The sequence below is a fragment of the Miscanthus floridulus genome, chromosome 11 (genome assembly GCF_019320115.1).
Source record: "Miscanthus floridulus cultivar M001 chromosome 11, ASM1932011v1, whole genome shotgun sequence".
NCBI lineage: Eukaryota > Viridiplantae > Streptophyta > Magnoliopsida > Poales > Poaceae > Miscanthus > Miscanthus floridulus.
In genome coordinates, this window is record NC_089590.1 from 89938840 (window position 1) to 89964565 (window position 25726).

General features: G+C 41.8%; 3 protein-coding genes and 1 non-coding gene across 5 annotated transcripts; 3 read left to right on the top strand and 1 right to left on the bottom strand.

Moving 5' to 3' along the window:
• Window positions 1-268: 268 nt before the first annotated feature.
• LOC136493822 (microtubule-associated protein RP/EB family member 1A-like) lies at window positions 269-4163 on the top strand. Of its 2 annotated transcripts, none has more exons than XM_066489961.1 (8): window positions 269-580; window positions 793-861; window positions 978-1064; window positions 2474-2580; window positions 2668-2789; window positions 3039-3115; window positions 3281-3394; window positions 3927-4163. In XM_066489961.1, exons 1-8 carry the CDS (start codon window positions 464-466, stop codon window positions 4041-4043), a joined length of 810 nt encoding a protein of 269 aa, XP_066346058.1. In that variant the 5' UTR covers window positions 269-463; the 3' UTR covers window positions 4044-4163. The 2 variants fall into 2 exon arrangements, with proteins under 2 accessions (XP_066346058.1, XP_066346057.1); XM_066489960.1 differs by having other exon boundaries at window positions 272-580; window positions 2668-2792.
• A 6304-nt stretch (window positions 4164-10467) lies between these two features.
• On the top strand, window positions 10468-12829 carry LOC136493824 (flavanone 3-dioxygenase 2-like). Its single transcript, XM_066489963.1, has 3 exons — window positions 10468-10891; window positions 11851-12163; window positions 12259-12829. Exons 1-3 carry the CDS (start codon window positions 10530-10532, stop codon window positions 12517-12519), a joined length of 936 nt encoding a protein of 311 aa, XP_066346060.1. The 5' UTR covers window positions 10468-10529; the 3' UTR covers window positions 12520-12829.
• Window positions 12830-12869: 40 nt separating this feature from the next.
• On the top strand, window positions 12870-12943 carry TRNAE-UUC (transfer RNA glutamic acid (anticodon UUC)). Its single transcript has one exon. It is a non-coding gene; the product is annotated as a tRNA-Glu (tRNA).
• Window positions 12944-14107: 1164 nt separating this feature from the next.
• LOC136493825 (beta-ketoacyl-[acyl-carrier-protein] synthase III, chloroplastic-like) lies at window positions 14108-18497 on the bottom strand. Its single transcript, XM_066489964.1, has 8 exons — window positions 18057-18497; window positions 17206-17354; window positions 16329-16465; window positions 15704-15806; window positions 15493-15611; window positions 15223-15287; window positions 14916-15132; window positions 14108-14847 (listed from the first exon to the last, which is right to left on the bottom strand). The coding sequence occupies exons 1-8, from the start codon at window positions 18248-18250 to the stop codon at window positions 14626-14628; spliced, it is 1206 nt and encodes a 401-aa protein (XP_066346061.1). The 5' UTR covers window positions 18251-18497; the 3' UTR covers window positions 14108-14625.
• Window positions 18498-25726: the final 7229 nt, after the last annotated feature.

Here is a 25726-nt window from a genome sequence, read left to right on the forward strand (position 1 = left end):
CACCCGCATAATAAATGACCAAATGCAGGAGGTGGGCCCACGAGTCGGTGACACGACGTCACTGGTGGTAATATACGGCGCTTCCAGGACCGTGGGATCCGCCGGGTCAGAGGCAGACCCACCCGCCAGCGGGAGCCGGGAGAGCGGCGTGTCGATCCGTGCGGGGCACTGGACGTGGGCCCACGTCGCCATTTCGAATTTTGGGGGTCCCGTCACCGCCGCACCACGCTACCCGTCCGCATCCCCATTCCCCCAACGTTCCTCGCTCCAGACCGATTCAAACGGCAAGGAAGTCACCAGAAGAGCCCGTGGTGGGGTTACTCAAGCCGCGGTGACCCGACGCGAGCAAGGCTCCAAAACCCGCACGCGAACGCCACGCCTAGCTCCGGCCGTTTCGCGTGGGAGTCGTTTCGAAAAGTTGTTCCGCAGCTCGCGAGCGGTGGGAAGAAGAGGAGGCCAGGCCATGGCGGCGGCGATGGCGAGCATCGGGATCATGGACGGCGCCTACTTCGTCGGGAGGGGCGAGATCCTGCACTGGATCAATGCCACCCTCCAGCTCTCCCTCGCCAAGGTCGAGGAGGTCAGGCCCCTGCTCTCATCCCCTTTGGTCACGCTTGTTCGGTTCGATTTGGTTGGGTTATTAAGGTTTAGGGTTTTGATCTGTTCGCGAGTGTCGTAATCTCTAGTTCGTGCGAGAGGATTGTATTGTATGGTCTGGAAGTGCGAGAGGATTGTGTGGCGTGACGCGGAATTTTGTGTTGATTCTGGGAGTTTGCTCTTGCTTTCCTGCAGGCGGCGTCTGGGGCCGTGCAGTGCCAGCTGATGGATATGGTTCACCCTGGAGTGGTGTCGATGCATAAGGTTGGTTCCGATTCATCCAAACCCCGACACTTGATTGATCTGTATTTGGGTGCAGACCCATGGTGTTAGGTTGTCCAGTTGATTGTAACGACTGTCTTCTGTGTGCGGGTCTGCAGGTCAATTTCGATGCGAAGACAGAGTATGATATGATCCAGAACTACAAGGTTCTTCAGGATGTGTTCAACAAGCTGCGCATAGGCAAGGTACTGGATGTCAACCTATTGCATTTCGATCCGCGGATATGTGTTTGATGTTGTGCTTGCCATTGCCGAAAAGAATGTGTGCGTCAACCTACTGCTTGTTTGATAGCTTTGGGTTCCAATTTGTAATGGTTGTAACCATTATAAGGAATTTGCTGCATGATGTTCCATTGTACCGATTACCAAAATTATGTTTATTGTGGTGCACAGTAAGATGAAGTTCAAAGTAAACTGAGATTTAACTTTTCTAAATGTAAATTGCAGTCCACAGAGCTGCTGGTTGATTTCGTGCTTGATGCATTTCAATCCATGGGAATTGTCTATGGTGTTCTTGTCTGTCATTGGTGAAAAACTAAAAACTGAAAAGGATGTGTAGATTGGCTTCACTGTTTCAGAGCTTCTATTGGTATTTTTAAGTTCAGTCCTTAGTGAGATAAGAATAGTGGTATAAGAATTTGATGCATGACCTTCCAATATACTGAGTATTGAAATTATTTTTGTGCTATACACAGACATAGCAAGTTGGGGTTCAAAGGAACTTGAAATTTAGCTCTTATGTGTATAAATAATAGAGTCCAAAAGACTGCAGTGCTGCTGTTTTGATACTGTGATTAGGTTTTGCTAGATAAAATAGTGGTTGTTGTTTTCCTGGGAAATCTTATATCTACAAGAATAAGGACAATATGCACAGTGAGATGGAGTACAAAGGAAACTGAGATTTAGCTCTTCTAAATGTAAATTGGAGTCTGCAGCGCTGCAATTTGATTCCGTGCATGATGCATTTCAATCCATGAAAATCATTTAAGGTTTTCTTGTGTCTTTCATTCGTGAAAACTGAAAAGAATGTTTATGCACAATAGTTTTCCTTCACTGCTTCACTGCTAACTTCTGGTGGTATGTTAATGAAACAAGAATACTGGTTTAAGAAATTTGATACATGACCTTCCAATGTACTGATTACTGAAATTATGCTTGTGCTGTGCACGGCGAGTTGGAGTTCAAAGTTAATTGAAATTTAGCTCTTATATGTGTAAATAAGTCTACAGAATGCAGCGCTGGTTGTGCAGCAGTGCTACAAAGTAGGAGAATCTGGTCGATTGGCATGCTGTTGGGACACTGGACACAAGTACCATCTTTTTGATACTGTGATTAGGTTGTGCAAGACAAAATAATGGTGATTGTTTCCATTGAAAATTTGATTGGGAAATCTTATATAATATAACAAGAGTAGGGACAATATGTTTTATTGCCACAAAAGACACAACAAATTTATGCCACTGGTATGCTAAATGATTTATGGCTCTTTTTCTGAAACAAGTGGAGCCAAGAGTGTTTCATCTGTATCCTTTTGCTATAATTTCTATCAGCAAAGTTCTTTCTTGCTCTTATTAATGATTGGTTTTGCCATGCAGAACATTGAGGTCAACAAGCTTGTTAAAGGACGGCCATTGGATAATTTGGAGTTTCTTCAGTGGTTGAAAAGATATTGCGATTCTGTGAATGGTGGAATTATGAATGAGTATGTGCCTTGAATATTGATTATGTTTGACTATAATAAAATGTTGTTCCTGACCAAGGCATTGAGAAAACTATGTTTTTGTTCCAGAAACTACAGTCCTGTGGAAAGGAGGTCTAAGGGATGCAAAGAACGTGGCTCAAAGGGTTTCAATAAGCAATCCAAATCACTCCAAGCCAATAGGCTTTCTGGTACTGATTCAGCAGATGGAGGTGGTGAGTCTATCTGATTTTTTATTAAGTGCTTGTCTAACTAAATAATGAGGTTAGCATCTTTTTTTTTCTTTTACATAATCATAGGTAGTCCTACTGTACAATGTAATTGATATTATTCTGAAACGATCTAATTGTTAGAGTGAACTAGTGTTCTCAGCCCCTTGTCTGCTTAGGGATGTTGCAAAGTTTACCAATTTTTGTGTTTCTGTTTGTTAGTAATATATCAATGCTAATCCAATTATGTAGGCCCTGGAGTTGGAAAAGTCTGTAACACTTTTTCTGAAGACCATTACATAGAACAGATTCAGAAGTTGTCTGAAAAGGTATGGAATATGTACTTCCGGTTGCTGATTCAATTTATGGACTCTCCACATTAAAACAAGAATGCAGACTTTTTGTACCAATGATAGATTTAGCGTTTAATCTACATTCAAACCATCCTGTATAGTAGTTGGTACTTGATGTCTACTTTATTTGTTGAATTGCAGATTGCAGACCTGAAAGTTTCTGTCGATAGTATTGAAAAAGAAAGAGACTTCTACTTCTCGAAGTTGCGTGATATTGAGATACTGTGTCAACGACCTGAGTTAGAGCATCTCCCGGTACAAGATAAATTCTATTAAATATCCATTTGTCTACACACGTTTACTGGTTTGATGTTATGACCTGTGTTCTATGGCAACAGTTTCTGAATTACTATTGTTTATAGAGATAGAGATTAATATTCTCATCTGGTTGACCTAGAATTTTATCTGGGACACCAACAAAACCCATACACAATCATGCTTCTTGAAAATTAGGATACCAACAAACCCTATTAACTAACCCCTTACAGCTTCAGTTAAGAAGTGTTAATTATGGTTCCCTTTTCGAATATTTCTCACAGCTTTAATTGATCCTGAAACAAGTAGCCAAGTACAAAGGGGAATTGATGTTATCCATATATGTAGTCTACCACAATCACTTGGGTCTTTGCAAAAAATTTGGCTTGGACCATGATGTGAGTGTGTGAGTAGCATCTCACATATGATTCAGGATCTGAATAATTTGGGGTGGCAAAATGATTTTGAGTTACTTTCCTCGTGTTTTAATTCTTTGTAGGTGATACCACTGACCTGAATTTTATTGTGATAGATGACTAAGGCGGTTCGGAAGATACTTTATGCAGCTGATGCAAAGGATTCACCGCTACCTGTGGCGAATGATATAATCACCAAGTCGCCAAGCTTGTTCTCAAGTGAAACTGAGTGAGATGTGCGGCTACATGAGCTAATTTTGGTGGTTTATTTTCTATCATCGATCGTCGTCGTAGTTCTGAGTCTGTAAATGAGTAAAATAACATTTGACATGAGTCATTATGCATGTCAAAAACAGTTTTCCTGTAAGAACTTGCTACTTGCGAGTGGTTAACTAGTTATGATGCATTCTTGCTCGACGTGACAGTCACGATATGGCTACTTGTTTACTCTGGAGAGAGAGATTCTGTTCTGTCATCAATATCTAACTGCTCGTTTCAATGAAATTCATTGAGGTCATGTTTAGTTTCACCAAAATCCAAACTTTGGCATTATGTAAAAAAAAGATTCTCCGTCACATCAAACTTACGGTACATGCATGGAGTACTAAATGTTGACGAAATCAAAAACTAATTACACAGTTTGGTTGTACGTTGCGAGACGAACGTTTTGAGCCTAATTAGTCAACGATTGGACAATTATCACCAAGTACAAACGAAATGCTACAGTGTGCTACAGTGTTACAGGATTCCGGCGGCGCCGATTCCGTAGACAACTAAACGCGGCCTGAGTGTGTTTGACAAGTTTTAAAGGGCGTACCGTAGAGAGCTCTCGCTCTGTGCGTGGTCTGGGGAAGTGTCAGTGACAAGCCTTACTCTCGCCTGTGCAATGCGAGGAGACCGTGACTTGAACCCGAGACCTTCCAGTCGCAGACGGTAAGTCTCTACCGCTTGCACCATGCCCAAGTTTTAACTTATGGTAATCGCAATCTTTTTGCACCAGAAAAAAAAAACTTCAAGTTCATGTATGTGCTCTGTTTTGAGTTGGGTTGGAGTGCATATGGATGAATGACCATTATAAGTTGCTGCTGAAATATTACTGTAGCCTACCGAGTTGCTTTAGAACTAGGCCCGGTTTGTATCCACCGTACTACAGTATTAGGAACGAAGAATTACAAACAGTGGATCCAAAGGATGTTTATACTAAATAAATGATGTGCTAATTTTTATACTTCAAGTTCAGTAAGAGCAAGTATAATAGCATACTGTAAGCCGACTAAATGCTGAGATGGAGGAGAGAGAGGAGGAGAGAACTGTAAGCTTACAGTCGGCTTAGGCATAAGGACCAAAAAAGTCTGTGAGAGAGACAGGTGGACCATATATTAACTGTAAAGAGCTGACTACTATATAAGTAGGCTGAGAGAAAGTTATAAAAAACTTTACAACCGACACGCCAGCTATATTATTAGCCTTGCTCTATCACTAAAAGCTAGCATGCTGATAACGAGCTGGGCGCATCGTTGGAGCTTGCGTCGCCGCCGCCGCCGCGAAGGGAAGAAGGAAGGTGCGGGCAGGGCGGCCAGAAACGTAGTCGGGGTGTGGAGGCCACCGGCGGGGAGGGCCAGCCGTGGGCAGCGGCAAGAACCGAGGAGGCCAGTGGCGAGGCAGGCCAACAGCGGTGCGAGAACAGGGAGGTCGAAGCTTGAGCCCAAAACTGACGGAGTCAAAGACAAGGGCAAAAAAGAAAAAAAGTTATCCTCTCACAGAAATTAATAAAATAATTACAATAAACATGCAGCACGGATTATCATATCCCCAAATCTATAGATGGTCATATACTCATATCATGTTACATGTAACTTTGCCTTTAAACCAAACACACCAGCTATGATTCTAATGTCATCGAATTTGGGGTCGTTTGAGCAGATTTGGATTTTATCTTTTGTAGGACGTTGTTTTCTCTACCCGAAGTTTTCAGGTTGAAACTTCAGAGGGAGAGGCCGGTGTAAGTTTTTTTATTTTTTTTATTTTTTTTAAGACGAGGACGGTGTAAGTTGAGGCGTATAAATAGCCAAGTTGGTGCCTTTGCTCTTACAGTTGGCCCGTGTTAACGTTACGACTTTATTTCAGGGATGTACATAGAAACAACCAAACAACGATTTTTGTTTTTAGAGTTCAACTTTCACACAATTGTATTTGACCATGTATATATAATCCAAAAAACACTTACATGTAACAAGGTATAATAAAGTTATTTCTCGCATTAACCATATAATTTACAATCTGCCTAAGTCCTTAAACATGCCTTGGAGATCTTCATGGCCACTTCATGCAAACTTTATCCCAAATAATCAAAGATACCGTACCAAGCTTTTAAAGTAGATATAGCTTCTTAAAGTAACTCTATAATTCACTTTTGATAAATGAAAGAAAAAATTGTATTTTATCTTTTTTAAAATTAAATAGTAGATATAGTCGTAAATATATGTGTGCAACCGCGATGGATATTTATCTAGTTGTTCCTCGGTTTCTCTCTCTCTCACATCCTGTTTTTCTTTCTTAAGATGATTTTTGGATATTAGAAAGCTAACTAATGAAAATTATTGGACAAAAGAAAAAAAAGTATTTCTTCTTGGCATAATCAACTGATTTATCAAGTAAGTTTTAAATACTCCATCTGTTTTAAATTGCAAGTCGTTCCAGCTTTTCTAGATACATACTCCCTCCATTCTAATTTATAAGCCGCTTTGACTTTTTTGGTTCATCAATTTTGCTATATATCTAGACATATTATTATCTAAATACATAACAAATTAGATGTACTAAAAAAATCAAAGCGACTTATAATTTGGAATGGATGAAGTAGTTTTTACTATGTATATAGACATAATGTATATTTAGGTGCATAGCAAAAGCTATATATCTAAAAATTAGAACAAAACTAATTGTCTCTAGCTTGCGTGTTCTATTTCATAATGGCTTTTTATTTTCATAATCACGTGTCAAGTCGGTTCGTTTATTTCGTAAACTCGGTCGGAGCATACAGTGTGCTACTTTTGTAACACGATGGTCTAACTCCTCTCTTTGGAGGATGAAATCGGATATTTCTTCTATTTTTTTTTAAAAAATAGGTAAAACCAAATGTGCTAAACCTCTTCATCGATCTCCTCTCTGTGGGTCCGGACTGTAAGTGACCCGTTTTGCTTCCTTATTCGCCATTGGTATTTTATGAGAAGAAAGGGGTAGACATTTCCAGGTTTAGCCACGCTGCAGACGCTCCACTGCTCCTACTGACGCGTGGGGTCACCAAACCAGGTCCCACGTGTTCTTGACGGAAACATGCAAGTGGGTATGTTGGTAGGTCTGTCGTCATTCCTTATTAACGTAATACCAGAACGACACTAAGAGTTTTGGAAGGGGCGCGTCAGATGGGGCTGGGCTCGGCGTGAGTTTTTTCATTATAATGACAATTCTGAAAATTTCCTTGATCGGAGTCACGGATCCCTCCTTCCTGTTTGCCTTGACTGACTTCCATATTTGTCTTGATTGACTTTCATTGGTTTCTATTTTACCGTAGACTACGGAATATGCTGGAAATTGCCTTGATCGGAGTCACGTATCCCTCCTTCCTATTTGCCTTGACTGACTTCCATATTTGTCTTGATTGACCTCCATTGATTTCCATTTTACCGTAGACTGCGGAATGTGTGAGGCATGCGTTGAAGCCTGGGTGGGGGAGATCTAAATAACGTTGGCCATCGGATCCAGTTGAAGCCTGTGAGAAAGGATTAGGAGCCCTAGATTTTAATGATACGGTAATCCTGTGTACAATTTCGTTGGTGCACAATGATTATAGTCTCTCAGCAGGGGATTTTTTAGACCTATCATAGTTTTGATTCGTCCCTTGTAGAGATTTGCATTTGCTTAATGTCATCTCAAGTACTAGCGTCTGGCGGTCTAGCCGAGGCATTTCTCACCTTAATCGTGTGACCACTGGCTAAAACCAACAAACGAATAGGCTGTGTGAGTGAATCAGGTCGGGCATTAGCGAAATCTCAAATGAGAGGAGCGAGAGAGGGAGGGGTTGGCTATGGGGCCAGCGATGCGATTGTTATTGGTCTCGTTCGGCTGGTAGAATTTTGGCTGAAACTAGCTGAAAAATATTGTTCTGACTGATTTATTGTGAGAGAAAAATATTATTCTAACTGCAAAAAAAAAATCCAAACAAGCTGAATATGAGATAAGCCGGGGGCCATTGCAACGACAAAATGATGCACGTGGTACACACACCACCCACACTCACGAAAGCACGCGCACACACGAAAGCAATGGCATTTGCCCGTGGACACTGAGCATAAAGTAGACCATAGATGGAGGCCCACGTCTAATAAAAAATCAGCACCATCTCTCTCTCTGAGAGCAGCTGAACGTATTTTTGTCTTAGCAAGGTGTAAATATTTGATAGATCTACAGGTGTTTTGTTAACAAAAAAAAGTTTCCGACATGTGAACTTCTTGCACATATTAGGTGAGGCCCATATAGATCATAACAAACAGAAACGTTGTGTGGGTGGATAGGCATCCTGCTCCGTCCCGGTGCAGTGCAGGGAACCTTTACTCTCTATTTTCTACTCCCGTTCGTTTGGGCTGGTTTGATTTATAAGTCATAGTTGAAAATACTGTTAGTTATTTTAGTGTGAGAGAAAAATATTGTTCATTGGCTGATAAGCCATGGCTTATAAGCCAAATACGACCAAGCGAACATGCTAGCCTGGCGCACCCTTTCCCGACACATCTCCTTCCTCCCCTGTGCTCTCCAAGACTCCAACCCGACTCAGCCTCGCTCCGGTGCCCCTCTACTTGTGGCATGTTCGGCTGGTATTAAAGTCGACTAATAAGCCGGCTGAAGCTATTTTATTATGAGAGAAAAATACTGAAGATTTTAACTGATAAGTCAGCTAATAAGTTCAAACGAACGGACCTTTAGCCTCCACCATGGTCAACCTCCCTCTAAGTTTGGACCCAAAAAAAAACTCCCTGCAGGCAAGACCTGTACATTTTTTAAGCCGGATTCGGACGGGCCACTAGTATATTTTTCAAAAAAATTTAAAACACATATTTTCAACCGAGTCTGAGTTCAGGCTTAGAAAAAAAATCATGGGCAGAAAAAAACCTGTCTAACCCTATCCACTAAGCTTCCCGAATCCAACGAGCTGGAGGCCGACCAGATTTGCTCCCATCTCCTGTCGTGGTGTGCCCCTCTCCTGTGTGACAAAAAAAAATGCAGAACTGTTGGTGCCCAGACGTCCGATTGGATACCCATACGTCGGACGGTACGTGGCTCGTGGTGATTTGTTTTCCACGCGCGCTTGCACTCGCGCCCGTGCTAGCACACCCCTGCCCGCAGCAGCGTTTCACGCGCCCACACAGGGCCTGCGTCACGCGCTCGCCCCCCTCTTGCTTCCCATGCGCACAGTGGCGGATCCACGGGAGGCTAGGGGGCAGCAGCCCCGTGAGAGTGATTTTCTATCGTATTTATCGTAGAAAAAAACATGATTTCACCGTTAATCTTCGATATTTATTCTAAATCTCTATTGATTAGCCCCCGAGGTGCTCATCTTGGCTCCGCTAATGCATGTGCATCCCATGTTCAACACCCCGACAGTGACGGAGCCAGAATTTGAAACTTAGGTAAACCTGAATCCATAGGCTTAAAATATAATTTACAGTAGTACGTTACCGATGATTAAAGTCGCAAAATACTCAAATACAAAATTATTCAGCTAGCCAACTCTTAAGACTTTGGGCTAAATTGAGTGAAAATGCTGCAAAATGATGTGTTATATGTATATACATATGAGTAGATACATATATACATAAAGGTGTTCCAAATAGTTGGGTATTCCCGGAAATACAAGGAAATACCCTTGAATCTGTCCATGATCCTAATCTACTTTTGAAACCTTAAGATACAATACTTGCAACAAACGTCTAATGTTTAGGCCTTGTTTAGTTCCAAAAACTTTTTCTAAAAAGTGCTACAGTAGCCATCACATCGAATTTTGCGATACGTGCATGTGGCATTAAATATAGACGAAAAAAACTAATTGCACAGTTTGGTTGAAAATCGCGAGACGAACGTTTTGAGCCTAATTAGTCCATAATTAAATACTAATTGCCAAATAAAAACGAAAGTGCTACCGTAACCAAAATCCCAAACTTCTATCAACTAAACAAGCCCTTAGTGTTGCCTTTGTTGGAAGACGGAGCTCTTATGCCATTTGTCATTTGAGACATAAACAATAATACTCACTCCATTCTAAAAATAAATTTATCATGGTATAGCGTTTTTCTCTCACAACAAAACAGTATCGGCCGTAAAAACCATCAATCGAACAGCAGTGTCGCTGTGGGTACGCTATGCTGGTTATTTTTTAAGTTTAACTAGATTGATAGAAAATATTAGTTATATTTATGTCTTCAAATAAATTTATTATAAAATATATTCAATAATTCATTAATAATACTAACTATATATTATAAATATTAATATCCTTTATATATATTTGATTAAAGTTGTAAATGTTTAATCTCAGAAGAAGTGAGAATAACATTTTTATGGGACTGACGGAGAACTGGCATATGCACCTCACGTGGCATTTCTCCTTTCAATCGTGTGTGTCAGTTTGTGTGACCACTGCCCAGAGGCGACAGCCGATAGACATGGCGGCAAGCGACGCGCTCCCCGTGGTTGACCTGGCGCCTTTCTTCACCGAGGACGTCAAGGGCGGCACCGCCGGCGCCACCGAGGCCGTGCGCCAGGCATGCCAGACGCACGGGTTCTTCCGCGCCGTCAACCACGGCGTGCCGGTCGACCTCATGGCACGCGCGCTGGAGCTGTCAGCCGCGTTCTTCGCGCTGCCGGACGAGGAGAAGACCAAGGTCCGGGCGGCCCAGGGGTCCAAGGTCGTCCCAGCCGGTTACGGACGGCAGCCGGCGCACGTGGCCGACAAGAACGAGTACCTGGTGGTCTTTGATCCCAAGCTCGGGCTCAGCGCGTACCCCGCTGAGCCTGATGGATTCAGGTCAGTTCGAGCGAAGAATTCCGTTCTTGTTGACCTTTTTGAGTTCTTGATCGAATTGAAGAACATCGGAGCCAGGAGGGACTTCGAAATTTCTTATCGAGGGCAAGATCTAGATACAAGGGCTCCAATAGTGGTTGTGATCTTCTTTTTGCATACAAAGTGCTAGTTGTGCATACTTTACCTTTTACATTTAATAAATTTTCAGTAGGGGTTTCACCCCTCCTGTTCTATAGAAAAATGCTAATTGTGGTTGTGGAGTTAACGACGCAGGCCCCTATGGCTAGTAAAAAATAGATTACTAAAATTTAATAAGCACCTTTTGTTGCCCGCCCATTACCCATACGAAGATTAGAAAAAAAGAGAGAGGAGGAATAATAGAAAAAAAGGAGGGGAGGGGAGCACGCTAGCAGATAGCTCCATCCGTTCCAAATTATGCTACGTCCAATCAATTCTCTGTTTGTGATGAAGAATTTCAAAAGGTTCGACTGTTTGAGGGCCAAATATTTCGTCAGACAACTAAGAAACACCTGATATGATCTTCTTTTTCGATAAGGAGATTTTATAGTGCATCGAGTTAATACATGGTCTTAGAACAACCTCCGAGTCTCTGCCTAACTGATACACATGGTCTTAGACCAATCTCCCAGTCTCTGCCTTAGAAACACAAATTAAGATTAAAAATATGATTAAAAATAATTTAAACATACTTTGATGACATTTAATCATAAAACTAGATTGCCAGCCATATTCCCAGATAAACACTGTGATACGATCTACTCCTTTCGTTCCAAATTATAAGTCGATTTGACTTTTTGTATAGATTTTGCTATGTATCTGAACATAGATTATATTTAGAGATATATTGCAAAATTGATATAACAGGAAAGTCCAAGCAACGTATAATTTGAAATCGTTGGAGTAGTAAGAAACAACTGATGCACCACATCTTTCATCTTCAGAGAGACAGTGGAGGAGTGCTACAGCAAGTTCACCGAGCTGGGGTTGCTCATCCAAAAGATCCTGAACGAGTGTATGGGGCTCCCGCCGGGCTTCCTCAAGGACCACAACGACGACCTCATGATAGTAAGGCGCTACTTGCCGGCGACGGAGGAGGAGAGCACCGGCTTCAGCGCGCACGAGGACGCCAGCTGCATCACCTTGATCTGCCAGGATGATGTCGGGGGCCTCGAGGTCCTCAAGGACGGCCACTGGGTACTGGCGGAGCCCGGCGGCGGCGGCAGCATCATCGTCAACATCGGCGATGTCATAAAGGTGAAGCCGGAGCGCAGGATAAGCAATTCCTTCCACGCAAATACGCAGTGGACCCGTAACAAAAATCTCCGCCCATATTTTTTCCCCAAATGTAGGTGCTGAGCAACAGCAAGCTGAAGAGCGCGACACACCGGGTGGTGAGCAAAGCTGCACACAGGCACTCGTTGTCGTTCTTCTCCAACCCGCACGGCGATAGGTGGGTGGAACCGCTGCCGGAGTTCACGGCCAAGATCGGCGAGGCGCCGCGGTACAGGGGGTTCCTGTACAAGGAGTACCAGCGGCTGCTCGTGAGGAACAAGACCCATCCGCCGGCCAGGCACGAGGATGTCGTTAACATCACCCGCTATGCGATCTAGTTCAGTAACATATTGGATTTCGATCGCAGAAATGCAGAAGCAAGGCTCGTGTATATATGAAAAAATTGGTGGTGTCTCTCCTCTATATACTACTCACTACTTGTAATGGGCCTGTTCGCTGGCTGGTGCTGGTGCTGGTGCTGGTGCTGGTTTGGACTGGCTGGTGCTGGTTTTTTTGTGAGAGAAAAATACTATCAGCTGGCTGAATTCAACGAGCGAACAGGCCTGGTTTATTTAATATCGTAAATATATGGCAACCACCGAAACGGCTACCGTTGTTCTTCGGGTGCTATTGCACGGTGGGCAAGTTATTCAGTATGGATATGTTTGAAACATCTCAAACACGTAAATCCATTGTCGTCTAGTCCGGTTAGGATACCTGGCTTTCACCCAGGCGACCCGGGTTCAAATCCCGGCAATGGAAAGTTTTTGATCTTCTTTTGCTCCTCTTCCTTTTTGTGTTTTTTTTCTTTCAGTTAGGCCTGGTTTAGTTCCCAAAAATTTTCACCCCAAACTATCACATCGAATCTTGCGACACATGTATGAAGTATTAAATATAGACGAAAAAAAACTAATCGCACAGTTTGGTTGGAAATCACAAGACCAATGTTTTAAGACTAATTAGTCCATGATTAGCCATAAGTGCTACAGTAACTAACATGCGCTAATGATGGATTAATTAGGCTTAATAAATTCGTCTCGTAGTTTCCAGGCGAGCTATGTAATTAGTTTTTTTATTAGTATCCGAAAACCTCTTCCGATATTTCCAAAACATCCAATGTGACATCAAAAAATTTTATTTCGCGAACTAAACGCAGCCTTAGTGTTTTTTTTCCTTTCAGTTCAGTCTCATCCGCCGTGACCGTGACGTGATTGTAATGTTCCTTTTTGTGTTTTTTCTTTCAGTTCAGTCTCATCTGCCGTGACCGTGACGTGATTGTAATGTGACATTGGGCTACCGTGTGTTTACCCTGAGAAAATTGCTACTACGAGTGGGTGCCGGTTAAAATGGTTCACATTGCTATTAACACTTATGGTTCTAAATTAATTAATTTATATAAAAATATATTTCTTAATTAATTTAATGGTATTTATTTAATATCGTAAATTTTGATATGTTTTCCTATGATTGGTGAAACTTATGATACTAAAATACGTCACGGTGCTAGAATTGTAATTTTTTTTTTGGATGGGGAGGGTATATAAAAAAATACATTACTTCTAATTGAAAAGAACAAGGGAAACTAAAAAAACAAACGACGTTGCAATTTATAAGGACCTATCAATATCAATTCGCCACTTCTCAAGTAAGAAAACTATTATACGGTACCGCCACGTTGAGCACTCAACACATGGCGTTTGAGCCTATTCAGATTTCAGAGCCAAAAAGAAATAAGGCGTTGGAGTGTTGGACAAATATCCAATGCAACTTTCGCGGCTAGCCTGTACTCTGTAGCTTAATAGTATGTTTATATACTTTATAGACCTGGAAAATTAAGATACCGTGAAAGCAATTTTGTTGTACCATTTTTCACGTACCAATCTGATCGTTTTGATAGCTGAAATACAAAACATATAATAACGCACAAACCAAGGTCACTTCTTTTTTTCTCACGGCTGGTGTATAATGAAAGGAGAACAAAGTATACTAAGAATAGGTGTATAATAAAAGCAGAATATAATTACTAAGAATTGTCCTACAGCACATGTCCACGGTCCACCTCTCCTTGTACATGCTTATTGCTTGGGGCCACAAGATCGACAACCGCTCAGTAAAATTCTCAGACAAAAAGGCCCATTAACTTTACAGTGTAATCTCATCTTTAGTGCCACCATTGTCATCCTCGATGCAAAATTCAAACATTTCCATCCACCAAAACTACTGCCAACTACATTACAATCTCTCTCAGCTGTGTAATGGGCCAAAGGAAAAGATGAATACGGTAGAATATGCCACTAGATTTTCATGTGCAAGGAAGACCGACACATGCGAAAGAAAAATGTTGCACAGAAAAATGGGGGAAAAGAACCAATAGATGTAGGCCCCCGAGGCCTTTGAAGACTTGAAGCTATCTCATTGATGTTGTTATGGTTCACGTAGAATAATTAGCCCCATTTGACAATAGCTGAACCCCAGGTAAGTCCAGCGCCGAAACCTGATGCCGCAATAATATCACCAGTCTTCACCTTGCCACTGCGAACAGCCTCATCCAATGCTAATGGGATGGATGCCGCGCTAGTATTGCCGTAGTTAGCAAGATTTGAAATAACCTTGTCAGATGGGATATCTAATCGACTGGCAGCAGCATCAATAATCCGCTGATTAGCCTGTACACAGAAGATCATTTAGAACAGCAATGATTCAGGTCAAGTGTATTTTTAGTTAGGACACTCACTTGATGTAACAGCAACCAGTCGATACTGGAGGCAGGCAAACCAGCTTCTTGGAGTGCCTTCTCGATGGACTGTGGCACGCACCGGACAGCAAAGCGAAAAACTTCCTTTCCGTTCATTTGAATGCATGAGTAGGTTGCCTTCTTTGGCGGAAATCCAGGAACACCATTGGTATTAGACAAGATAGACTCGTCATTTGCCGTTATGGCATTTAGGTGCCTACATGTAAATAAAGAGAAACTATGTAAGCCAACATATATTTAGAATGAATTTTCAGTACCTCACAACATTCTCGAAAGGAAGTCGCACTTTTGTCCATTGCCATCACTTTGAACACAAAAACCAAGCAAGCCATCTTCATCAACACTGCATGCCTGCAAAATTCTAAATTAAGAAGTTGGACAAGAGAATTTGGATAAAGATCTCATAATTAACAGTATCACATCACCAAGCATGGCTTCTCATGTTTCTTACTGAACAAAGTTCCAACCATATTTCATTCAGATTTAGCCATGGAACATTAACTAACTTACTGGGATGGGGAGAAATATACATATTTACACAGAAAATAAGCTATACCTGTACCAACACAGCACCAGCAGCATCACCAAAAAGGATGCATGTACCTCTGTCTGTCCAATCCACGTATTTTGAAAGAGCATCGGCACCAACTACTAGGACATTCTGAAGATCTCCACCTACAACAGTATGCATATATTATTCAAGTGGCATATTAATTTTGAGGGAGCAATCCCACATCAACCATATAAACTTTTAATAATTGAATTACCTTTGATAAAACGAGTAGCTGTGATTAAGCCAACTATAAACCCACTGCAAGCAGCTGTAATATCAAATCCAAAAGCATTTGTGCACCCCACTTCCGCCAGCACCTGTCAGTTAAGGATGAATTGGAACTTTTAATAAAACACCAAAACAGCATGCTCATAGTAATCAACAGAAAACAAGACTAAAGAACAGTTATATCAATATCAATTTCCTTAAAGGTACAACAAGAAAACCGTACCCTTTGAAACTAGGCCCAGCTTATGGTACATACAGTGAAAGTGTAAAGTAGACAATGAATCTCAGGCAAAAAATGGTGCCCGCTGAAAGTATAAATGGGCAGTACCTTTCAAAATGCTAGCAAGAAATATATAAAAGTAGTGCAGGACCATTGTCCATGTTTAATAATGTGCATAGGTTGACATTAGCACTTTACATTTCAGAATACCAACTCTAGATTTCAAAGATTAAGCAAAGTTGTTAGTTTTTTTTTTTCAGAGCCAGGTTTCAATGCACTAAGAAAGAGCCATATGAGGCTTCTCATGTATTGAAACAAAATTCTAACTTTCGAAGGCTAATATATTAATGAAAAATGGCATAATAATGCTTAAATATATTTTATTAGATACCTGAGCGGCACCTCCAAACAAATCATCTGGAGTAGATGTACAAAGGAGAACAAGGTCAACGTCTTCAGCTTTTACTTCGGCCATCTCAAGTGCCCTTTGAGCTGCTTGTATTGAGAGGCCCCGTAATGTTTCATCTCCTGTCACATTTGGAAAGTAGAAGGGGGAAATGAGGAAAAGAAGCAAACCTAAGAACCTATTGCAACTGAAACTGTTATGACAATAAAATATGCTTTCCAACTGACACGCAGACACCAGTTTTAAATGTTATTACCCACATATATAGTAAATTAAACAAGCTTCCAGCAACAATCAACAGTTTTCTGTTCAGATCTATACAACAGAGGTAGGCAGAAATCAAATTTTAGGTTAATATTTTCCATAGTCCTTGGGAAAGTACCGAGAGGTACTATAGTTTGGTACCTAAGTACCTCATGTTATGATCAGTGCCTTAGTGGTACCACTCCAAGGATGGTAAGAGAATTTTTCTAGCTGCTGTCCTAAACTACGCAAATCAGTAGTCAAACTACAAAAAAAAAAGATACAATGTTTATTTGTAAGATTTTACGATAATAAGGCAGCATAATAAGACATCTCTTAATATCATTGTACTTTTACTTTGTAATCTCATTGTTTTATTTATAAGTCTTAACATTATTTTATCATATATTAGAATTTTCATATGATATTTTTTGACAGAAAATTCAATATTATTCATGTCAATAAACTACTAAAAATAAAAACTGATGTGCCAAACGGTTTGTGCACATCCCCTAGGGTTACCACACAACAACAAACAAAAGCAGTATAAATTTAATCTAGGGGACACAAGTGTCCCTAATCTGGTTATTTAATTGAAGGAATAAAAAAACATAATTACCTGAAAGAACTCGCCTGTTACGAATCCCAGTTCGAGCCGCAATCCATTCATCTGACGTTTCAACTATTTTCGAAAGGTCGTCATTTGAAACACTAAGTGTTGGGATGGCTGATCCACATCCGACAAGCTTTGAACCCATACCAACCACCCTGTAATATCATCCAGCAGAGGTCATTACACTGGTGGATATTGTAGGCTCCATGATTAAAAAAAGGCACAGATAAATGAATTTATCCTAGCAATACAGTTGGGCCAGCACAAGTATTGTATACAATGTCGGCTACAAAAATGCAAACATTCACCATCACATTTAATAGCAAGTGGAGCACAGGCAGATCCCAGACAATTAATCAGAGAAACCACGACCCACCGTCGACTTTACTCTATACATCAGGGTGGCCTATTCCAGTGAGTAGAGAGACACAGTAACACTATTAACTTGAGGCGTCTACACTACAGCACACAAAGGATGGAGCATGCGGAACAGTTATGACATCCTGACTACATGGAACTACTGGATTTCGAGCATAAGATGCCCACGGTACAGAAAAGCAAGTCACGGAGCTACCTTATGCGGCTGAAGCCAACCTTATAGCAGGCAAAACCAAAATAGGTGTGTCGTGAATATCACGCCATTTCCCACAAAAACAGCAAAAGCAAATCCCTCTTTTCGCGCAATAACGGTTGTATTGCAACGCACCCAGTATATACGAATAGCACGAACATCACACCATTTTGTACGAGAGCAGACTAGAGGCATCCAATCCCACCTTCCACAGAAACAATCACATCTCGCCCGCCCAATCATTGTGCGAATGAGGTTCACAGGTGGACAGAGACACCGGCGTTACCTGGGGAGGCGGGGCTTGGAGGCCGCTGCGGACACCACGCCATCGTCGACGGTGGACGAGCAGCACCGGAGCTGGCGCGGTGGCAGCGCCACGGGCGGCGCGAATCGGAGGAAGGCGGGGCGGAGGCCACCCCGCGTGCGCGCCGGGCAGGGTGCGGCCACCCGCGGCAGCGCGAGGCCGGAGGCGGTGACCATGGCGCGGGCAGCCGGAGATCTCGCGGCGGAGATTCGGGCGCCGGAGGGAGGGAGTCACAGTCACCTGGGGGCGGGAGGAGGTGGGGGAAGGGGAAGTGGCGGCGGCGAGCGGGGCATGCGAGGGAGGAGCGGGGGAGAAATAGAGGCCGCGGCGGTGGGAACGGTGGGCGGCGGTGATGGTTGCGAGGGTGGGAGGGAGTGGGCGAGCTTCGAAAGCTCCGCCCCCAGGCGAGAGGTATTTTTAAGGAGAGGGCGATGTGGCTGATGGCTTTCCCTTCCCCCGGCGCACACCAATCTATGGGTGGAGCAACCCAAGCTGCTCGCCTTCTACGGACGTGCGTGCCTGTTCGCTTGCGTCTGATGACTGTGTTTCACTGGATTTATTATAATATATCATGGCTGGTTTAGACTAGGGTTAGGAATCGGTATTTGGTACGGTAGCATTTTCGTTTGTATTTGATAATTATTGTCTAATCATGGTCTAACTAGACTTAAAAGATTCGTCTCGTAATTTATAATCAAATTATGTAATTAGTTATTTTTTTATCTACATTTAATACTCCATGCATGTGTCCAAAGATTTAATGTGATGGAGAGAGTGAAAAAACTTACAATCTAAACAAGGCCTCAATTATTAATAAATACTTCATCCATTTCAAAATTAGTGTCATTTTGGGTTTTGTGCTGGTCAAATATATTTTTAATTTTAACTAGATTTATTAAAAAATAGCAATATCTGTATCTCCAAATAAATTTATTATGAGAATATATTAACAATTAATCTAATGATATTTATTATGTAGCATAAACCTAATGATTTCTTATATATGTTTGGTCAAAGTTAAAAATATTTAACTTTCCGAAAGGTGAGAATGATACTTATTTTGAAACAAATAAAGTAGTAACAGTAACAACAACAACAACAATATAATACAAGGTAAGTATGTTCTGTCGATGCGTGCTGAGGGTAAACAAAAAATGCTAAACAAATACATATAATTGACACGGTGCTAGCAATGATGATGGTCGACATAAAAAGAATTCCACTTGTAATATACTATCACTTGTGCGATATAAGGTAGTTAGCAAACACTCATTTTGTACGTAGTATATTGATATAGCACAAAGTTGTTTTAACAGAAAATATATGTAATATAAATCAACTTGGTATTTTTATACGAGCATGAGTAAATGGAATACTACAAATATTTCATATAGATAGACATTTCGTATTTGATGGTTTGGGTAAATAGGTGTGCATATATACGTAACTATAATACACTCAGTCTAGTATGTATTATTATACGGGTATAGCACAAAATCATTTTAACAAGAAACGTATGTAATGTCAATCAACTCCATAATTTGGTACGAAAAGAAGCAATAGCACATACAATATATGTGATAAATAAAAAAATCATTGAGACATGCATTTCGTATTTGATGGTTTAGGTAGGTAGCTGCATGTGCACCCCTAATTGTCCATGTGGTGTTCGGTTGACTGAATGTGAGGATCAGAAGTCATGATAGTTGATAGTGACCCATAAAACTGTAGCTAATCTCTATCTCTTATCTCCTACAACTAAAAAGAACAAAGCGTAGACATCTTTTTATGTGACATTTATTTTGGTTCATCCGTCTGCCCACCCCATACGATACCTCGCGCGATAGAAAAAGAAACTGCCATATCTGTGATCCCCACCTGCTTTGAAGAAAACAAATCGATCACCTGAGCCCACATGCATGGAAGGAAACAATAATCATGCATGGAAGGAAACAATCATGCACGGAAGAAAATAATAATCATGCATGGAAGAAAACAATCATGCATGGAAGGAAACAATAATCATGCATGGAAGGAAACAATAATCATTTACTCTTTTTAAATAGCGGTCTTCATTTCGGAGCCCTTCATGCAGTTTAATAATGGCTGGGGAGCTAGGCTTGTGAGAACTTACTCTTAATTGGGTTGCGAGCTAGGGATGTAGCACTTCAATGTGTGTCTTGGTTGAGTTCTACAATTGCCAAAAATTGATGGTGCTGATAAGATTGACAATCCTGTAACTCTGCAGTACCTTTCTTTTTAAAAAAAAGAGAGGACAAATGCTACTTATGGTCGAATTCATGTTCTTTTTGTTGTTTTGATTTGATGCCCACAGCCCACATGTTAACTTTCAGATGTGTTTGTAAAGAATCAAAAGGAGTTGGCCTAATGTCAATCTTTCTTGTCGTCTTTTTCATTCTTTATATTTATACTAGGTAGTGTGTCTATGTGTTGCTACTGGATAACTAACAATTTATACTAAAAACACACGGATCGCATGATAAGATAACAATACTGTAAAAATTAAATACCAACATTAAAGTGACATTTGATCAAAAAAGCAAAGTTTATGAATTTAACATAGTCATGGAGTGCGCGGTGTCGCAGGCTCACAAACTCTAATTTATAGACCTTTCCGTGATACGGCTAAGATAATATTTTATATTGGCAGGAAGAAATCTCCGATATCCATTTCTTTCATTGTAATCTATTTATTTGGACAATGTTTGAGGTGAGAGCGCGGTTATAGTTTTTAGTAGCTTTGCGATATTGTCCGAAGCTATGAGATGATTGATGTCTTGCAATGATCCTTTCATTAATTTAGTTTTCTATCTATGTTTAATTGTTTATTCAGTATATTTTATAGGCACACCGGTAGATAATGGATGATAAAATTCAAGCATCCATAATTTATCTCTTTGACTTTGAGCATGAGTTTTGTTTTTTTATTTTTTAATTGATATATTATCCTTTTGTTTTTACCGTAGCGTTAGCACGGGCATGCATGAAAAACGAAGATGTCTTTACACTGTAGAAATCTTTCAAGAAGATCATGCATAGATTATTCTTATATTGAATATTATATATACAATCACCTAAATATTCTAATTAAACTACAAAATTTTGAATTAGGATACGAGGTAAGACATGCAAACAGATATTTCAGAACTACCTATAGAGTCTAAAGAACTTAATAAATAAATCCTTCTAGAGGCAATGCAAATTCTCTCTAATATTTTATTTGGTGTAGTTAGTGTTATCATAGTACCCGCATGTATTCATAGGAAATAAATCGTGGACAAAACATGGACATTTTTTGGTGCAATATTTCAACATGGGTCCATCGTTCTGCTAATATTCTTGTGGCAGATCACATAAAGAATGAGAGTTTCTCTATGAGATTGCTCACAAGAGACTCAAACTTATATCTGATCATGGTAATGTTGAATTGCTTTGCATCAAAAGCATCGGCAATGATAAATGGGGACATAGGTTTTAGTATGCATAGTAGAGGAAAACTCAACATTTGCCTTCTCAACAGCTTTTCTGAGCCTTTGCAGTGCTAACTTGTCCTTACTCAGATAGTCAAGAGGTGTACCATAAAATTATGCACCACTAAAAAAGTGTCACCATTGGTTGCCTTGACCTGAAAAATGTGTCGAAATTAAGAATTACAACACCTAATTCAACATCTTGAAACAGACACTCAAGTGGATACCTTATTCTACAATATATATCTTTGTGGAATAGTCCTAAAGCCACACATATTTATACGGTGAGTATAACATACTTTGTTTTAAAATTTTATGAGAGATTTTTTAAGACACGCAGTATTATCCAAGTGACAGACACTAATATTTACATATATACTCGAATATGTGTGTACAGGATTATATGGAGTTACAGCGGAATTTATTCATGGATTTATTGACGCATGAAAGAAATGGATATCGGAGAATTCTTTCTGCCGATATAAAATATTATCTTAGCCATATCACAAAAAAGTCTATACAGTAGAGTTTGTGAGCCTACGACGTTGCGCTCTCTGTGACTGTGTTAATTTCACGAACTTTGCTTTTTGAATTAAATGTCACTTTAACGTCGGTATTTAATTTAACAATATTGTTATCTTATCGTGCGATCCGTATGTTTTTAGTACAAAAAATTTAGTTATCCCATAACAACGCACGGGCACGCTACCAAGTCTCTTATACAACTAAAACATACGGATTATCAACATCTATCCGGCAGGACCAAAACACTCATACGATCCATATCCGGTAGGTAAATAATCACCGCATGAAGACACTGGAAGACAAGTAAATAAAATAGAATAAAACAAAAAGAGAATTACGGGAAGAGAAAGAAATTTATTAGAATATCACCACGCAATGATCATGATCGTGATCCAAATCTCATTTGTCGTCCTTCGCGTTGCGTGATGACAACAAATATTTTTTTTCTAAAAAATGAATTATTGCCATGCCTCATACGAGCTACAATATTGTAAGTCCGAGTATATATGTTTTAGCAAGGCAGAGCATGGATAAATTCAATTTGATGCCTAGCAATAAATTTTCAGCTTTTGAGACAACTGATGTTTGTCGTAACTTTCACACAACAAGCTCTAAGCCAAGCTTTTATTTCAGACTCATTACGATAATGAATGTGTTTCTAGACATTATTATGGTATAATACACGTGAAAAATTGAATTGATATATTCTTGATTTTGACTTGGCTAACAAACATCTCATTCAATTTGTGTTGCACCCGTTGCAACGCACGGGCACCCATCTAGTAACATATAAAAAATAGAAAAACACACTAATTACTTCATCATCACTTCATGTCCGATCACATCTGTCGGTGCGAAAAGTGACCAACAAATAAATATTTATAGTTTTGTCGTGCATTATGATCGGATGTGGCATAGCACTCAATGACACAGGATTTATATTGGTTTAGGCAACGTGTCCTACGTCCAATTTCAGTCGGTTGGTGACTTTATTCCTGAGTCTAGATGCTCAAAGTTTCCTGTGGGGTTACAAATGAGTAGGAATAAAAGAGAGTGTTAAAGGCTCGATCGAACTCTGAATCGAAGGGCCGAAAGTGATAGGGGCTCTAACGTGCGCTAAGTATTGGAGCGTATACTCTGTGTAGCTTTAGAGTTCTAGAGGTATTGAGCTATTCGAGTTCTTAGTTCCTCGAGTGTTCGAATCATCTAGCTTCGTTTTTTAGAGAGCCAGACAACTTTTTAGGAGAGAGAGCTCATCCCCTTTTATAGTCGAAGGGGGTGGCCTTAGAAGTTAGAGAAAGAGAGAGAGAATATATACGTGTGTTACCTAGTCTTGTTGCCCACGCTATTGGGTACGAGATGGTCGTCGGCACCCACAATACTATTTACATCCAGATGCATGTGGCAAGCTCTACCGTGTTTACCTGATATGGCAAACGTCGGCGCCTACAATACTATTTATATTCTGACATACCTGGAAGGTTGCATAGTGCCCATCTAGCATGGCCTAGTGGCACCGTCCTACAGGTGCGCAGGGTATGGTAGGGTACGGTCCTCGGTATTGCGGTTTGACTTAAGCATCTTACCTTATCTACTCCGCCTAATCCTCGGGCCCTCATCGAGCGGGCGTCCCCGGTCGGTCGTTTCCAGTCGGCCCCAACCGTGTCGGTTGGGGAAGAGCCACGAGCAGAGATCCGACGTATCCCCGATCGGAAAAGGAGGTTGGAGTCAGACTGTCTCCCCACCTTGGCTAGGCCTTCCGATCGGGGACCGGATCATTCTCTCGGCCTATCATTATGTATCAGGGCCGGCCTAGGAGGCGCGCATTGTCACTACACCATCTGTTGGGCTGAGTTTTTACAAGGAAGCGGGTCCATTGGGGACCCCGGGTTTATGAACCCAACAGGAGCCCCCGAGCCCATTTGGGACTTCTATGAAGTCGTGAAGGGGTTGTTTACACTCATTTCACGAGCGCACCCGATGGGTGTAAGATCATGGGTCGCCGTCGGGCGAGACGAAGCACCAACCCAAGTGTCGGGCGCCAACCCAAGCATCGAGCATGGCTGAGAGGTCAGGCGAGACGGAGCACCAACCCAAGTGTCGAGCGCCAACCCAAGCGTCGGGCGCGGCCGAGCGGTCGGGCAAGACAGAGTGCCAACCCAAGTGTTAGGCGCCAACCCAAACATCGAGCGCGGCCAAGGGGTCGGGCGAGATGGAGCGCCAACCCAAGTATCAGGCAGCAACCCAAGCATTGGGCGTGGCTGAGGGATCAGGTGAGACAGAGCGCCAACCTAAGTGTCAGACGCCAACCCAAGCATCAGGCGCGGTCGAGGGGTCGGGCGAGATGGAGCACCAACCCAAGTGTCAGGTGTCAACCCAAGCATTAGGCATGGCCAAGGGGTCGAGCGAGATGGAGCGCCAACCCAAGCGTCTAGCGTGGCCGAGGGGTCAGTCTAGTTTCGTGCATCACCCCGTCCATGATTTTCGCAACCGGAGGGGTTGAGCTAACGTCGCTTGCCACGGTGGCTAGAGTGACATGCTCGGTGAGCTTAATAATGGGTATGTCCAAGTGGAATCTAGGTCCGTCATTCATAACAGGGTCAGCATAGTCCTCATGTGACATTCCACTGCTCCTTAACCTGCCTCCCGGTGGATGCCCAAGCCATTTCAGAGACCAACTTAGGTGGGCCGCTGGCCTCCCCTTGATAGAGAATCTATGAGCATGGCTCAAGGTTAGGATCAAATGAGAAGGTCAAGATGACCATGTCCACTTCTGAACGGATTGGACGAGGGCCACTAGGGCTCATCTGTGTTTTCTCCCCTGGCTCTGTTTGACGCGAGGCAGCCTCAAGCCCTTTGCGGGTCGGCCTTCGAACCTTAGTCGGTCGTCGCTTATATCGAATGAGGCAACTACCGCTTCATGACGCAACACGAAGCTTTGTGATGCAACAACTGCATATGCAATGCTTGGATGTATGGGATGGATGTATGGATGAATGTATGAATGCATGCATGAGAATGGATGAATGAATCGTTATGCCCTAGAAAACAAAAAAGGGGTTTGGTAAGGTTACCTCGATGGCTCGAGTGATGGGTCTAGGGAGCTCCTATCGGATATGTCCAAATGGGATCCATGTCTGTCATTCATGACGGGGTCGACATAACCCGCATGAGGTATCCTGCTATTCCATACCTGTCTCTCAACAGCCACCTGAGCCGTTCGATCGACTCGGGTAACCTGTTGGCCTCTCCTTGATGTAGATTCCATTGGTGGGCCCTTCCAAACCCTGCCTAGGAAGGTGGAAGATCGTTTGCATGTGGTTGTGCCTTATTTCCCGCGCCTGGGTTGTGGTAGTGGTGGGCCCTGCCCAGACCATGTCCCGCTAACCGGGTGATGTTTCATCGGACAGGGCGCGTCCCATCAGCCAGGGCTACATCCCATCGCACGCCTTTTCCACATTAAATAGGGGGGAGGGAGAGGATTTCCTCCTGTTCTTTTGCCTTCCTTCAACTGTTGTCGTTCCTCCTTCCTCCTTTTCGCCATGTTTATTCATGTGTCATGGCGGTTTCTAGGAGAGAGGAGGGTAGAGCGAGGGAGAGGAGAACTCATAGATTCATTCGTAAATCCGAGGCGCG

What these genes read in the sequence shown, in the direction of transcription:
- LOC136493822 (XM_066489960.1), top strand. Translation starts at nt 464, where the DNA reads ATGGCGGCGGCGATGGCGAGCATCGGGATCATGGACGGCGCCTACTTC. An exon ending in AATGGTGGAATTATGAATGA is followed by an intron (nt 2,581 to 2,667) that starts GTATGTGCCTTG and finishes TTTTTGTTCCAG; the next exon opens with AAACTACAGTCCTGTGGAAA. An exon ending in TGATTCAGCAGATGGAGGTG is followed by an intron (nt 2,793 to 3,038) that starts GTGAGTCTATCT and finishes CCAATTATGTAG; the next exon opens with GCCCTGGAGTTGGAAAAGTC.
- LOC136493824 (XM_066489963.1), top strand. Translation starts at nt 10,530, where the DNA reads ATGGCGGCAAGCGACGCGCTCCCCGTGGTTGACCTGGCGCCTTTCTTC. An exon ending in GCTGAGCCTGATGGATTCAG is followed by an intron (nt 10,892 to 11,850) that starts GTCAGTTCGAGC and finishes TTTCATCTTCAG; the next exon opens with AGAGACAGTGGAGGAGTGCT. An exon ending in ACATCGGCGATGTCATAAAG is followed by an intron (nt 12,164 to 12,258) that starts GTGAAGCCGGAG and finishes CCCCAAATGTAG; the next exon opens with GTGCTGAGCAACAGCAAGCT.
- LOC136493825 (XM_066489964.1), bottom strand. Translation starts at nt 18,250, where the DNA reads ATGGTCACCGCCTCCGGCCTCGCGCTGCCGCGGGTGGCCGCACCCTGC. An exon ending in TCCAAGCCCCGCCTCCCCAG is followed by an intron (nt 17,355 to 18,056) that starts GTAACGCCGGTG and finishes ATGATATTACAG; the next exon opens with GGTGGTTGGTATGGGTTCAA. An exon ending in ACTGGTTGCTGTTACATCAA is followed by an intron (nt 14,848 to 14,915) that starts GTGAGTGTCCTA and finishes TTCTGTGTACAG; the next exon opens with GCTAATCAGCGGATTATTGA.